This window comes from Lithohypha guttulata (genome assembly GCF_036872675.1).
Source record: "Lithohypha guttulata strain CCFEE 5908 chromosome Unknown scaffold_2, whole genome shotgun sequence".
Classification (NCBI taxonomy): domain Eukaryota; kingdom Fungi; phylum Ascomycota; class Eurotiomycetes; order Chaetothyriales; family Trichomeriaceae; genus Lithohypha; species Lithohypha guttulata.
Window position 1 is genome coordinate 4,015,139 of NW_027042751.1, and position 13,026 is coordinate 4,028,164.

The 13,026-nt window shown below is 49.0% G+C and overlaps 3 protein-coding genes across 3 annotated transcripts; 1 reads left to right on the top strand and 2 right to left on the bottom strand.

The window, feature by feature from the left end:
- Positions 1-1,309: 1,309 nt before the first annotated feature.
- On the bottom strand, positions 1,310-4,033 carry VPS11 (Vacuolar protein sorting-associated protein 11; the record flags this gene model as incomplete). The annotated part of the gene is made up of 3 exons (XM_064897937.1): positions 1,310-3,214; positions 3,261-3,853; positions 3,946-4,033. The coding sequence occupies 3 exons, from the start codon at positions 4,031-4,033 to the stop codon at positions 1,310-1,312; spliced, it is 2,586 nt and encodes an 861-aa protein (XP_064756887.1).
- A 1,805-nt stretch (positions 4,034-5,838) lies between these two features.
- Positions 5,839-6,942, bottom strand: LTR64_003582 (uncharacterized protein; the record flags this gene model as incomplete). Its single annotated transcript, XM_064897938.1, has 1 exon — positions 5,839-6,942. One exon carries the CDS (start codon positions 6,940-6,942, stop codon positions 5,839-5,841), a length of 1,104 nt encoding a protein of 367 aa, XP_064756888.1.
- Positions 6,943-7,583: 641 nt separating this feature from the next.
- On the top strand, positions 7,584-8,426 carry LTR64_003583 (uncharacterized protein; the record flags this gene model as incomplete). Its single annotated transcript, XM_064897939.1, has 2 exons — positions 7,584-7,760; positions 7,836-8,426. The coding sequence occupies 2 exons, from the start codon at positions 7,584-7,586 to the stop codon at positions 8,424-8,426; spliced, it is 768 nt and encodes a 255-aa protein (XP_064756889.1).
- Positions 8,427-13,026: the final 4,600 nt, after the last annotated feature.

Below are 13,026 nucleotides of genomic sequence, written 5' to 3' on the forward strand. Positions count from 1 at the left end.
TGATCTTCCGGTCGAGGATGATCGGATTTGAGCCGGTGGTGTGGAAGACGTTCAAGCAGTCAAGGTCCCGCCGACCGAGACGACTGAGTGGTCGAAATCCGTCGTGTCTAGAAGTTCCAAGAATGAAGTCGTAGATCATATGTCGTATTTCGATTGGAAGGCTAAGAAGAGGCTGTTGTTTTGTCAGCAGGATATAAGCCCAAGCTAACAAATCATCCTACACTCGGCCGCAGCGAAGCAAACACAAAGCCAACCTGATATGGCCCTAACGCAGGAACCAATGGCATGACGCTCATCTGGCTACTTCGTTCTTCTTGGTTTGTGTCTGGGCTCTCCCCTGTGTTCGTGGTCAACCAATGTATTGAGGACTCTTCTCTATGGTGCAAGGAGAACACGAATGCAAGAGGATAGGACAGTATGAGTGGAAAGATCTCCTGTACTTAATCATTGGTTGTTCTTGTGCAAACATGCTTGCTGTATCTTGCTAGAAGAGGTGCCAACGTTCTACTGCCTCCTTGTATATTCTTATCGTCTTATTGCCCTTAAGGTTCACTTTTCATTGTCCAAAAGACTTCGTTTACAGCGTGCTTCAGGCTTCCGACGACAGATGGTCAAAAACACGTGTTTGTAGTAGTCACTGTTGTTCTGTCAGATTCTGGAGCCGGTCAGGCCAGTAGAACAATGATACCTAGTCATCAGCACTCTGCCAATTCGCTAAGCCGTCGCCCTGCCTCTCTTGCCAGGCGTTGTGCGTGGACCGTTGACCAAAGGACTACCATGATGAAGCCTGTGATGAAGCATGTAATGCCGCAAACTGCCAGAAGAATCGGAACAAAAGCGAAGGCCGCAATCATTACACATGGCACGATGATCCAGAACTTGAGGAAGAGGTAGGCGAGATAGCAGTATGCACACGTTGCTACTATCAGTTGTGGAGCGATTTCCGATAGTTTGTGTAGCAATCGTTGGAGGAAAGTCGGGAGCATGGGGTATATCGCGTTTCTGATGTGTAATGCGGTGCATATCGTCAAGAAAATAATTTGGAGCCATAGGGGGTGGTCGGATCGTGTCATAGCGAAGTTATCTGTACTGGGTCGCAGAGGGATAAGCAGTGGTATATCCAAATAGAGATTACCTGTTCAGTGTCGACGCAATTACCATGAGGACATGGTAAGACTACTGAGCAGGTATCAGTGAGAAAGTGCTTGCTTCCGAAAGCTGGAGGACCATCTGCAGGAAGCCGCGACTAGACAATAATCTGGCAAATGTGCCTCAAGGCAGTTACGCATCAGGCGCGTTCAGGTTGCTGTCACTCTGTGGGTGCAGCCACAGTCATCACACCACGACCGAAGAACTCACTAACAGTCCCAAATCGATCCGTGCTCCTTTCAAGCTCACGCCTGAAAATGTCGTGCTGGTCTGCGCTCTCAATTTGTACTCTCCTAATTCTCTTTATAGTATCATTCCCAGGTTGGCAAATAGGGCAGTCAGCATCCTCTACACTCACGCCCATCCTAGTGTTCAGACAGCGCTGATGAAAAGAGTGTTTACACATAAAGTGCACGACCGGTAGGTCTAGGCCACCACCACAAGAGCTGCATCTCCGTGCCTGGAACACTATAGGCTTCGTATTGAGTTCTTCAATTTCGTTCTTCTTGGCTGCTGTCTCTGTACGGTAAGAATCGGCTAGACGCCTATTGCTTTGAATCTCTCTACGCTCGCGTGAAATGTTGGTCGCCAAATAATCCTTTACCATCCCCATTGTCATTGCACCGCCTTGCGAGAGGATCTTGACAACTTGAAGCGGCGCCAGAAGCCGTTCTTGATCGATCTTCTGTAGGCAGGTTCCAACCTCTTCTTTGACGCCAGGTTCTGCTATGATCTTGTCGGAGGATGCGAAGTAGGACAATGCCAATACATAGAGTGACAAGTCTTCTTGCCCATACTTTCGAAGTGCTGATATCGCACCTGTCGTGTCCTTGGCGGAAGTGTATGACCGAAATATGTCTGGGTATAGGCTGGCCCTTTCTCGAATAAGCGTTGTGCCGGTGGGAAATCTCGATAAAGATGACAAAAGCAGCACATTCGATGTGTCGATGCTTGGCTCGACCCCAGTATTTTTGACATCACTCTCAACGATCAAGCTCTTGGCTTTCTGCTGCCATGCATCTTTCTCATTCTTGTCGACTGTCTTGTTGGCTGATTCCAGGTACATCTCGAACAAAGCGGTTGTAAGGTCGACCTTCTCAGCATGAGCCAGACCGGTTTGTTTTAGTAATGCTTCCAGAAAGGCAATGAATTCGGTGGGATGATCGACGAAGGAGGAGAAGGCTGATCGCGGCTTCGGCTTCTCATATAGTGGCAGGATCTCGGGTGCTTCATTTGTGACAAGCTCAGCTTCTGGTTTAGGTACTGGAGCTGCTGGCACCGTCTGATCCTTTCTACCTCCAACAAATGGTAAGGTCCAGAGCACAGATAGACTCTGAAAAGCACCACCACTCGCTTCGGGCTGAATGTCAGCAACGGCTGGCACGTCTTCTCTTGGTTTGTATTGGCCAGTATAGTAATCAATGAATATTTTAGTGGCTTCAGTGGGACAATGCTCAATCAGGACACGGGGATATTTCATCAATACTGGGTAGGCGGCTTCCGGCTCCAATCGCCAGATATACTGTAATGCTTCTGCGTACTTCTTCAGGTCTTCGATGAGAATATCAATGACCAGCTCATTGTCACCGTTTTTTGTGGCGAGATATGCGGCTTGTTCGTAGTAACCTCCTTGTCTGCACATGGGTATAGCTGTGTCTGGATCGAACTTGAGCTCACCTGGTGTCCTTATGAATTTGTCGAGCTTTTCAGTATCCTTCATCTTAGCGTAGCAATTGAGCAGGAGGGTAGTGTGATCAGCGGTAGCTTTATTATGCTCGTGCAGCTCTTCTAGATAATCGATGAGGTTGTGTATCCGTTGCGTATCGAGGTATTTTCGAATGACTTGAGAGGGTTCGGTATTGTCTACAGCTCGGAGGTACTGCTGCATGGCTGTATCGTAATCACCTTTTTGGTAAAGATGATCGCCGTATTTACGGAATATCATGTTCTGCAAAGCTACATCAACACCGTATTTTTGTGCCAAATTGATGGCCAGAATGTAGAGGTCCCGTTGGTAGAGGATGTCTAGCTTTTGCTGCGATGTTTTCTCTTGATATCGAAAGAGCTGGACACATGTTAGAATCGTTAGAAGGAGGTCAAGGTCTGCTTACTTTGCCATCTTCCGTCAACAAGAAAAGTTCATCCCATATTACAAAGACGTCCTTTGGCGGAGCAGGAAGTGCTTCAGTGTACGCGACATATCTCAGGTCAGTGTCCAGTAGAGTGAAGGATGAGCTACTGAAGATGTCGTCAACATCATCTGCGCCAAGTCGTCGGAAAGTCTTGCTCTTTGAGATTTGGGCAACCCGTGGAGGACAGACCAGGCCAACGTAGTCTTTGTAGGTCTTGACAAGCTTTTTGGGGCCATCAAAAGCATAGCTCGGACCTCTGCCATTGACTCCGTAGTAGTATACCGCATCGTCTCTTGCCACAATCAAATCGTTGGTACTGGGCTCGAAGGTCATACAGCCTGGATGGCAACCACGATTGTCGACTGTTCTGACCGGTTGACCTTGTCCTTTACCTGATATGACCAGGCTCGAGATCTTGCCAAGAGTAGCGATATATAGTACTTTGGTAGTTCCCTGCCTGACTTGGAGAGCCGTGATAGGATCTTGAGACTCGAACACGATCCTCTGCTTGGTGCCTCGGTCATGGATGAAGTCTCCCCGTATAATGGTGACGGAACCATTGGCGAAACCGACTGCGACCTGGGTCAAATCGTCCAACACAGCGAGAGCAGATACCTGCAACTCTTCTCAGCATCGCACTACAGAAGTCGATCCTTCAGCCTACCGGAAATGGTCGGCGGCCATTCTGCACCTTGACTGTACACAAACATTTTGGATCCTGCGATCTCTTCTCTGTTTTGTCTAAGTCCCATACTCGAAGTGTAGGTTCTTGAGGAAGGTCTTCGCACAACGAGACGAGGTAAGAAGTTTCTGGTATCTGCTTCAATTGTCGGACAGCAGCGCGAGGTGTGTCGGCAACCAGGAATGTACGAGTAATTATCAGGCCCTGACTTAGTTGTCGAACATGACCACTGGTATCGCCGAGGAAAAGGGACTCTGTAGATGTCGTTATACAGGTCACATCATTCTGCCGTCGTCAGTCCTGTGATGCCATATTGTCTGAACTCATACATCGAAGATATAGGCGCCGTCAAGGTCTGCCGGTACAGGAACCTGATTAGCTGTGAAGAAGGGAAACTGCTTCCAGCTTGTCAACGCCATTCTGACTCATCGCGTTGTCTTTGTCATTTTAAAGACTCACGTTGTTGTGGGAGCGACACAATGGTAGGCAGCTCGTGAATCAAGCGTGTACTTCGAGATGCAGTGACGTAGAGTTTGCACATACACAACCGTAGCATTCTTCCACCCCCTACTTAAGCTCAACATTAATACTAGAGAACCAGGTTTATGAATACTACTCGTCATTCTATAACTCGTCTATGTTTTCTCAGTGTTTGTAGCTTTTGTGCCAGTACACACGCGCGACTACGGCGAATTTCTGATCAAATACTAAGCAGTGATGGTGAGGAAAGGATGGAAAAAGGAGGAAGAAGCACGACCTCAACACGTATCAATACGATCACATATGAGATCAGATATGCATTACACTCACGCGTCTTCAATTTACAGCACGTAGGCTACTGCTGTCTTTCAGATAACGATTGGTTTCAGATCCTACTGGCAATGTGGCGACTCAAGACCTTTTCATATACGGGCACTCATTCCTACAGAGGTATCCTTGGGAAGCGGATCAACTAGTTTGGGATTGTGAACTCGTGATCAGCTGTTGCAACTCACGAAGTCGAACAGTCGCTAGGCAGTCCACACCAGATTGCTGTCTTTTCAAAGTGCTTGTTAGATGGGAAGAGTGGCTGCAGATTATCTGCGCCTCGTTGGAGGTGAGTGCTGAGAACGAGGACGACTATTTACCAGCCTTGGGTGTACATGTCGAGATATAGTACTTCGTGTGCCGAGACTTACATTTTTCATACTCGTCGAGCTTCTGCCTGTACCGTTCTGTGTTCCCGGACTTGGTGCTGGTAGTCGCAACACATATCTTCGATCTCAGATAGTGCTCGCAGTCGTCATGCCACGCCTCCTAGCAAAAGATGACCTTCAATGCATCAAGGAGAGCTGTGTTAACGCGCATCAATGACCTCGCCAAAGCACACCACAGCTTCAGGACTGCCATTATCCGTCATGCTCATATTCTGCAGGGCACGGCTTGTCTCTCGTGTTTCTGTATTCCGTTCTCCACGAGCTAACCCTAGCACAAGGACAGCTCGTCGTGGTAGTGGTGGTGGTCTTAGCTGTTGTAGTTGTCGTTGTCATTGAAGCTGCACGCCTCAGCTTTGCTTTGGCAGTACATTTGACTCTCGATTGAGTTGAAAAGTTAGCTACTGTCCTTGGGGCACTCAGAGCATTTTGAAAGGTGGATGTATGCGTATATACAAGAGATGTATGATGAACAACGCTACGACGATGCTGCTAGTATCATTTGTGCCGTTTTGTTGCCGAATGTTTTTTCTTCGTGATTGGAGTCATGCAAAGCTGAGAGAAAACTAGAAATTGCTACCGCTTGTCACTACTTCGTACTTCTGTCGTTTCTATTTTGAGGCTGTTTTAACCTCGTAGTGTGTGAATTAGGCGCACATCTGAGTTTATTAGGCTTTTAGATTCAAATATTGAAGCCGTCATGCCTGGCAGCCTCCTGAAGCCTCCATAGGCCTGCATCTCTGGCAGCTTTTGTGACAGCTCCCATCTCGTCATCGGTAACTGGTCTATTGATATCAGCATACCTCTTCTCACCGCTAACACCACGTTTCGTCTTCCCGACATGTGCTCTTGGATGATATTGCTCCATGATATGCACAAAGGTATCTCTGCTCACACTACCAGCCAACCACCGTACAATCTCGATGCCTTCTTCCTCTTTTCCAGGCATCACTAAATGTCTGACGAGGACGCCCTTCTTCGCAATGCCATCACCAGTAAAGCATAAATCTCCTACCTGTCTGTACATCTCTTGAATACTCTCCCGTGCATGCTCGGCATAGTTGTCGGCCTTTAGCAGTCGCTTACTCGTACTGTCTTTCCAGACCTTGAAGTCAGGGAGGTAGATGTCCACTAGACCTTCCATCAGCTTCAAACTCTCGACGCTGTCAAATGCACTTGTGTTGTAGACAATGGGTACCTTCAACCCCATCTCTTTCGCAGCTAGAATCGCCAACGCGACCTGTGGAACCACATGTTCAGGCGTGACAAAGTTGATGTTATGCACGTTTCCCACCTGCTGTAATTTCATCATCCAGCCTGCCAACTCTTCAGGCGTCAGATCCATGCCGTTGCGCTGGTGTGCGATATCATGGTTTTGGCAGAAGACGCAGCGCAAATTGCAACCGGAGAAGAAGACCGAGCCGGAGCCATAATGACCTTGTAGACAGGGCTCTTCCCCAAAATGAGGTGCTACCACATTTACTAGGACATTCGAGCCGATGAGGCAGTGGCCAGTCTCCTTGAAGCGATTGACTGAGCAGAGCCTAGGGCAGAGATTGCAATTGCTCAAATGTGCATAGGCAGCCGAGCGCTTCTTGGCCTCTTCCTGGACGGACAGGAGCTGATATCGAGGGATGTAATCGTCAAGAAGGAAGGGTGGTGCAAGATGCAGGCTGCGTCGCTGAACATTCTCAGTTCTACGGACATTAGTCCTCCTCGAGACAAGCCTGGAGGTCGCCCAGCTAGTCGCGCTCCTGCCGCCTGCAACGAATCGTCCAGGTACCATTGCAGATGAACATTGGATGCGACCCCATTACCCTGCTCAATCGTTGATGCAGTTCGACAAACTCGTAACAAACAGAAATGAATCAGCGGCCAACAATTGATCGACAGCGATGTGGTCCCCTCGCATATGCAGTATCCCGCAACTTCCACATGCAGTGTAACGTCATTCTTGAAAGAAATTCACGTCGCACAACTGGGTGAGCCGGAAGGTATACAAACACATTGGAAGAGTAAGCATGCTGAATGCCTAAGATCGTGCCGGTCTTCTGTCGTTGTGCAACTTCGATACGCCTACTCGATCTGATCAACCCTCCGAGAAGTTGTGACACTTTCCTCCATTTCCCATAGACGCGCTCACTATCCAGGAAGTTCGATGCTTCAGACCCGACACGAATCTTGTATTTCTGAGGTTGAGAAAAAGGCACCATGCGGCGGGACATAGCAGCACCCGTCACCCTCTACCTCGTCTATCGATCCTATAGCCATGAATCTCTCACACCACTGGGAATTGTGGCTGCAGCTGTAACCGCAACGCTCCATGCATTACATCCCTCACCCCTCCCATTCACCCTACTCGTAACATTCTTTATGCTCGGGACCACAGCCACGAAAATCAAGGCTGACGTAAAGGCTACCTTGACTATGAGCTCCACAGGCAGCCACGGCCGTGCTCCTCACGCAAGTGCAATTGGATTTGTGTTCAGTGGAGGATGGAACAAAACCAAGGAATACCACGAGCAAAAACAGAGAGCTGCCGGAAAGCCAGGAAGTGCCCATGTAGGGCCTGCAGGTGGACAGGAACCACGAAGTGCGGTGCAGGTACTTGCGAATAGTGCCTGTGTCTCACTGCTTTGTTTGTTTCATGTATATCTCTATGGTACAAGCTACAACAAGGGCCTGGATATTTCCTTTTGCCCAACCTCGAATCGGGCCAAAGACCTGGTCCTATTAGGTATCATAGCAAATTACGCTGCAGTCACAGCCGATACACTGTCTTCTGAGCTGGGCATATTGTCGCGATCCAAGCCAAGTTTCATCTTGCAACCCTGGATTACAGTCCCTCCAGGCACAAATGGAGGTGTCACTTTTACGGGAATATTAGCGGGAGGTGCAGGTGCTACCGTTATTGGGGCAGTGTCTGCGCTGTTGCTCCCAGCTCCTGGCTCTGGAACGCTCAAGGACTATCTTGGCCTTATCCTGCTCACCGGTGGCTGGGGTACACTCGGAAGTGCTCTAGACAGCATCCTTGGCGCATTACTACAGGCATCCGTCATCGATAGACGTAGTGGCAAGGTTGTCGAGGCACCAAATGGTGGGAGAGTGCTAGTGCTTGCAAAGGAGGCAAGTACACAGCAGGCTAAAGATAAAGGCAATCCAAGTAGAGCAATCGGGAGCGGCAGAGACATACTGGACAACAACCAGGTGAACTTTGTCATGGCGGCTACCATGACTTTAGGTGCTATAGGTCTTGCATCTGTGTTATAATCGTAGAAGCTATGCCTCGAACAATTCATCTTCCTCGTTAACACGTGTTATTATTATCGCACTTTATATACCGCCCATAGTTTATGCTCACATTTCCGACTTTTCGTTTCTATAGTGTCCAAACGGGTATCAAACCGACAAACTCGAGGGAAAATAAATTGCTCGCCTTCATTAAACCATATTCTTTCATTGCCAGACATATTCGTCCCAGAAAAATGCCATATACTCGCTTGAACGCGTATTCATGAATCATTAACAATGTTCGACCGCCTCACCTGCCTCACAAGAGCAAACTCAACGGTAAAGTACCCAAACCAAGCAGCATAGCCGCCATACACCCCGTACTCGAAAGCCAAGATGGAGGCCGCTGCGTCGACATACCTCCATTCCCACTCCTCGTCGCACCTGCCGTGTCAGACACGACTCTTGTCACAGCAGATGCGGTCGTTCGAATACTACTCGACGCCCCAGTCCTCGTTAAGCTCACTTCCGTCGGAGCAATCGTCGTAGTCGGGAGGACAATCCCACTTGGTCCGAAAGTGATTCTTGTCCCATCAATCGTCGCGGTCGTGAAGCTGTTTAGGGCGCCCGCACCGATACGGAACGTCGTTCCGCTGAGGATCGCTTCGCTTTTGTCGATGCTGAAGGTTAACGAGCCGATGGTTGTAATGACGTAGGCTGGTGCTGTAGTTATGGCTGGTAAGTATGTTGTGCTTGGGAAGGCGACGCCGCTGCTTCCAAGGGTGATCGTTTGTCCTGCTATGATTAGAGTTGTGCTCGAGGCGCCGAGGCCGATAGCGAAAGTAGATCCTGAGATGATAGCTGCGCTTGGCTCGATTGTAATGATTACGCCGTTCTGTGTGACTGTGCTGGCGGTGAGAGCAGCAACTTGGACTTTTTCGGTTGAGTAGCTTATGCTCTGGCTTCGGGTGATGCTGAGTGTGCTTCCTGCAGCTATTACTGCGCTTGGCACGACGGTAAAGGTTTGGCCTGCAATAGTGACTCGTGCTGTGGACGTGCCAGTGGGTAATGGTACATATGAGCCACCAATGTAGACAGATGAACTGGCAACTTGGACAGGAACTCCAGCAACGAGGTTGACTGTGGCGGATGCTGCACCAAGTGAAGTGCTTACTGGGACTGGGACAAGGACTGGAGTAAAAGGAGAGTTGAAGGCAGAGTTGATGATGCTTCCTAGACCGCTGCTGCTGCCACCACTGCTGCCTGTGGCTATGGCTGACGCTGGTGAGTCATTGCCACTATTAGTACCCCCTCCTACTGGACCACCATTCGTGGTTGGAGAGCCGTTGTTATTATTATTGATACCACTCCCGCCAGCAACGCCACTCGTTGCAGGTGAGCCATTACTATTATGGTTGTCGCTATTCGATGGAGTGCCACCATTGTTTGTCGCTGATTGAGATGGAAAGACAATACCCGGTGTCGAACCGGCAGTATTTGCAGGACCGTTGCTGTTAGTAGGTGCCGCAGGGCTTCCATTGTTGTTGCCGTTATTGCTGCTGCCTGGACGTGCGCTGCCGCCTTGAGTTGCTGTTTGTAATGGTGCAGTAGTCGCTCCTGGGTTTGAGGCGATACTTCCCACATTGCCAGGATCGTCCGGGAAGACGATCGATTGTAGGCTATCACCTCCACTTGCAGTCTGTGGTATCTGCGTGGCCGGTACTGGCGTCTTTTTAGTCACGGTCACAGTGACGGCTGTTAGCCTTGCCGCGGCACTCGAAAGGACTACTGACGCTGAGATTGTACTTCGAGCAAGGGAGCTACTAGGCCTTGGTGACTGTGAGCCAGCCTCAGATACCTCTGGCGGAATGAGAGGTTGCGGTTTGCCGAGTGCATAAGAAGCAGTGTACACAGTTGTGTATGTGCTCCACATGGTTGAGCATCCGGGCGCAGCAGTTGTCAAAAACGTTGTTGAGTTTGTGTAACGGCCATGGCTCGCAGTACTGTTCAAGTTTAAAGTGCTTGTAGAGCTAGTGCTGCATGTCAAAATCTCATAGCTAATTGTTGTAGTCACGACTGTAGGAGTTGAAGTCGAGTTCAATGGAAGTGAGCTAGTCGTTCTGTTTTCTGTGCTTGTTGGCTGGTACAATGAGAAGGACATCGACGGTAATATGACAGAAGTGCAAGGTGGAGGTGGCGTATAATAGATTTCGGCTGGTACGCTTCCATTCATAGTCGCTGCGTACGTGTACTCTCCATCCACGGTAACGTATACTGTTGACGACGGTTCAAAGTCATACGTCGAAATGCCCTGGCAGCTGAGAGTACTCGGAGCAGGATCGTGGAACGTGAAGTTTGAAGCCATCTCCGGAAGAGCCTGCACGGCAGTCGCCAGAAACAAGACAGCAATCGTGCGTCGCATACTGGCAAGATGTTTCTGATCGAAGATATCTGTCTTCATACTCCGATTGTTGTAATTGCGATGCCTTTCCTTTTGCAGTGAACATTCGAGCGAGCGACTGGTGATTTTGGACCGTAGCGAACGTGTTGAAGTCAATTTATATTGATGAACGAGCGTAATGCTTCAAGAAGCTGGTTAGTATACGACAATTGCAACGTGAAGGTCAAGGCATACGGTTTAAGAGACAAGATCGTGCTTCGTTAAGCAGAGGACCACGAATTTGAAGCGAAGTGGTCGGCCTCTCAGCCAAATTGCGGTTAGACATGATAATTGGTCAGAATGGCAATCCTTTCCAAGATCAGGTACTTGAGCAAAGTTTTTGGTGGAGCCTCAGCTCCACTGCGCAGTCCGCTCACAGGCAAACCCTCAATTCTGTAACTCCAGGAAAGCGGACACCGACGGTGGATCCTTAAGGCATAGGAGATGGCTTGCAAGTGCCCGCGAGGATGGCAGCACTCACTGACCTTGATACTTGGTACCCGGATGCCAATACCACGGGAAGTCCAGGCTCGCTCAGTACAGCTTCTAGTACTTCTTCTCAAACAGTACTGCGCGAGCGAAACATTTGTACGTGCTCGTGCAAGGATGTGCATTGCCACATACCAGAAACTACGAGCGGAATCGACATTATGCAGAAGCGCAACATTCATCTTTCCGCGACACCGGCTTGGTGCATGGTCAACACTTGCCGATGACGGGGGCCTTACCAAACGAGTTGGTGGCCTCAACCTTGTACGAGAACAGCAAGTGAGGTGTGGCATTGAAGATATCAGATAAATACTGTGGGCAGGCTTGACTTCATTGGCCTGTTCGGCACGGTACAGTAGACAAAAGAGTGGGAAATCTCAAATGGTACTGGTAAGTCAGATTGAACATTTTCTACTTGGCGCGGTATTGACCTTCTGGTCGCATCTGTGTGATTTTGACGTTCGTTATAATAAGCACTGTCCTATACCGAGTCAAAGGTGTTCGTTTAGCTTGGTAGTTGCGCGTTAACTATATCAACATGAAGAAACAACACCTTTGTATACCTTGAGCGTGCGATCTTAGACCTTTACGCTATCAGCTGCGTATCCGAAGGCGAATTCATCGTCACCTTAGAAACTATCAATTGTTCCTGAACCGGTGAGTTTGACATCGGCGAAGGCGACGTCGTATGTGTCGTCAAGAACATGGGCATTGAAACAATACCATGCGATACTGACAAAAGGAACGTACGATTAGCGAGTCTGGACTTTTGTTTTGCTCTATCGAGCGTAGCTTCCTCCATACACTTTGGGATAGACTAGCCAATTTTATCGGCAGATCTGGGTTTGAGGGCAGCCATTACGCTCTCATTCAGTGCAGTAAGCACAACAGATGGTGGCAGGCACCACATGCAAGGATGAAACCCGCCTCAAACAAGCCCTATCGTCAGACAGCCAATCAACCACGAACAAGAACATCACACCACATTCGCTTCTTCCCATGGCACAGATTGAAGCTACTGTATTCCCACCTCTGACTTTAGTGAGGTGACCAGTTTGTTTGATCAAGCATAGCTTTGAGAATAAGGCGGAGATCTAGTTCGCGATATTGACAACTTTTATTCGCATCGTAGGGACCTACAGTTTATGCTTGGCGAGCAACAATGGCTGTTGCTATCTCATTTGCCAGGGGCCCTGGCATAACGGTCGAAGTCCTGGTCAGCAACAGCATCTTTTTACAGTACCGTATTACTGTGTCGCAAAATGGCTGGTCGCATTGTGCCTCGTCTTCTTCCAGCGTGAACCTCGCACTGTAAAGAACTATTGTCTTGGTCCGTTGGAGGCCACTGGCAATACGGCATTCCGCCACGGCTTCAGGAGACACTATCGCGGCCAAGCACAACGATGAGCGGTGGCTCCAGGCTTGGAAGTAAGCTGGAATTCTGTCATTGGCCTGAACACTCTCCAAAGAAACCTCAGCGTAACACAATCAGAACCTATTGCAAAGTTCTTGAACGTTCGTCTGTATAATCCGTTCGACTTCTACTCGTAGTAACTCCAACTTCCCAGGCATTTCGTATTTCGTTAAGAGCGAACCCGTCACTCGTTGCAGAACAAAACCACGCCAGGAACAAACAGCAACTGGCAATTTCGATCTCTCGTTTTGACTGTAAGAAGTAGTTTGTAATGGAATAAACTGCACCTTGCACTC